The following is a 2,500-nucleotide window of genomic DNA, read 5'->3' as shown; positions in this document are numbered from 1 at the left end:
GGACATTGCAGGCCAGGTGTCCTACATGGTGGCTGGCCAGCCATTAGTTGCTGAAGGCCCTTCCCCGTCCCCCCCTACAACAGGAGACGACAAAGAGAAGTAGGCCTATACCATGAGAATTTTTGGATTGCTTGAAATGTGTCTTTTTATAAACTTTGAGTTCTTAGGTGTTGGAAGACAATTGATATCTTTTATATGGGATTTCTCATGTATGTTGATCTTTTCTTATTTTCTCTTTTTTTTTTTTCTATTTTCAGTATTCACAAAAGAATTGTGGCTTTCAAGAAGAAGACAAAAGAGCTGGAAGAGGAATACAAGGCCTGGAAAACCTTAATGAAGCAAAGAAAGCAAACATACCAAGCTGCTGAAAGGCATGTGCATCTTCATGGATTTGACACACATTGCAAATATTGCAACTGAGACTATTTCTAGTTGCAATTCATGTCAGCTTGCTTAGATTTTCATGATTATTACAGTGAAAGTGATATATATGAGCTTAGTCTGAGTGTAATACATTTTTTGGTATACTTAGAGAAATTAATAGATTATGAAACTCCTCTTTTTATTATTTTAGGGAATTCCGCGAGGCAAAGTCTGGCGAGACCAAGATTGAGGAAGATCAGATCAAGCAGATGACAAGCATCCATCGCAATCTCCTAGCCAGCAGGCCCAATTACCACAATTATATACAGGTACGGAGGGTTGTAACAAAAGTTCGTTCAATCAGGATTCAGAAAATGGCAGAAGAATGGCTAAGACTGTGTGTTTCTATTATTGTTTGTTTGTTTTTTCTGCATGAAGGTATGTAAGGTCTGAAAAAGAGCAAGAATTTATAAGGGGGTTGCGGAGTTGCAAGGTGTGTATGTATAGTTAGATGAGGAAAGTAGCAAGAATATAGTTACAGGGAATAATACTTACATTTAGTTTCAATTTTTTTGCTTTATATTTTATATCTTTAGCTTGGTTCTTCCTACATTCAGGCATGAAAAATTAGTCAGTGAAAGACTCAAGGAGACTTCGGTTATATAAGTCAGATTATTTTTTATATAAATTTTACTTTTATCAAGTCCCTATCTATTATCCAGGGACTTGATACAACCCTTTAAATGACTTTTCTAGATTAAATTCTTGCCATAACCAGGCAGTCATAAGGTAGATTTATGTCTAGCCTTCATAAACAATAGATTTAAATCTTGCATGGGTGGCTCTGATTTTGAATAATGACATAAAAATAATGTAAGAGACAGCAGTTCACATCTAAAACATTTATGGTAATCCAGAACAGTAGGTTAGGTTCATAAATAAAGTTGCCCAGATTTCTGTATAGAAAAGAATTTGACGTTATTAATTTCTGCATACAGACTGAAGGCTCTAATCCAAAATAAAATGCTGTTATGATTATATTCCAGATTTTCAGGGGAGTAGGTGACATACAGAAGCATAGGACATGAATTTAATGCAATATTCATTCATTCTTTTCCCCATCAGGAGCTGCAGACAGTGAGGGAACGAGCAATGCTGATGCTGCAGGAGGTGAACCACACAGCCGAAGTCGTATCCAACTTCATCGTTACCTCCAAAGCTGAGGCAGAAAGTTGTTATGCTGCTGTCGGTAAGTGCTGGATGAATTGACTGTTGAATGCAGTGTTCATTGTAGTGATAAATGTATTTTCATGTGTTACAGATAACCAGATACCTAATTTGTGCATTGTGGGTTTTTCTACCATAATAAGATAGGATAAATAGAGAGACGATAGTTTGGCAGGTTTAATGTTTATCTACATCTTTATTTGCTTTCCTTATTGCGACTGTTATTTTTGGGGTTTGTAATATTTCTGAACTACTGATCTTCATCTTCTCGTTGTTCTTTCAGAGGAGCTGAGCTTTGGCTTTTTGAGGAATCGCCCAGTGAAGAACATGCTCAAGTCGATGATAGAACCAAATGAAGTTGCCGTTTAGAGTGCATACCAGGATGGTCTTCGTCTCCTTCTTCTCCTCTCCCTTTTTGTATATATCAACTCTTAACACTTAGGAAGTTGCCAGTTCTTCGCAGATGTAAATAGATTGGCTGAGAAGCATAATAGGCTTTTAAAAGATATATAACATTGTATGTCTTTTATCACATGTTGTGTTTTCATGCCATGGTCATACACATAACTTTGTAGGATTTGTATAACAGCCTATATTTTCATACTGTTATTAATATAGAGACAAAGTTTCAAAAACTTAATAAATTCTCTCTCTCTCTCTCTCTCTCTCTCTCTCTCTCTCTCTCTCTCTCTCTCTCTCTCTCTCTCTTCTCTCTCTCTCTCTCTCCTCTCTCTCTCCTCTCTCTCTCTCTCGTGTCTCTCTCTCTCTCTCTCTCTCTCTCTCTCTCTCTCTCTTTTTCTCTCTCTCTCTCTCTCTCAACTAATCTCTCTCTCTCTCTCTCTCTCTCTCTCTCTCTCTCTCTTCCCCTCCTCTTTCTCCTCTCAATCTTCCCTCTCTCTCTTTCCCTCTC

General features: G+C 37.5%; 1 protein-coding gene across 1 annotated transcript in view; it reads left to right on the top strand.

Annotated features, from left to right (window-relative positions):
* LOC119574952 overlaps positions 1-1,965 on the top strand; it is a gene marked incomplete at its 5' end in the record, with an annotated part of 3,379 nt that extends 1,414 nt beyond the window's left edge. Inside the window, 5 exon segments of the mRNA XM_037922239.1 lie at positions 1-99; positions 258-371; positions 575-692; positions 1,489-1,612; positions 1,874-1,965. The exon segment at positions 1-99 is cut by the window's left edge and continues 157 nt beyond it. Of these exon segments, the coding sequence (XP_037778167.1) occupies positions 1-99; positions 258-371; positions 575-692; positions 1,489-1,612; positions 1,874-1,959 (541 nt within the window).
* Between the last annotated feature and the right edge of the window lie 535 nt (positions 1,966-2,500).

The sequence above is a fragment of the Penaeus monodon genome, chromosome 7 (assembly GCF_015228065.2).
Source record: "Penaeus monodon isolate SGIC_2016 chromosome 7, NSTDA_Pmon_1, whole genome shotgun sequence".
Lineage (NCBI taxonomy): Eukaryota > Metazoa > Arthropoda > Malacostraca > Decapoda > Penaeidae > Penaeus > Penaeus monodon.
This window is presented reverse-complemented; position numbering and strand designations above follow the sequence as displayed.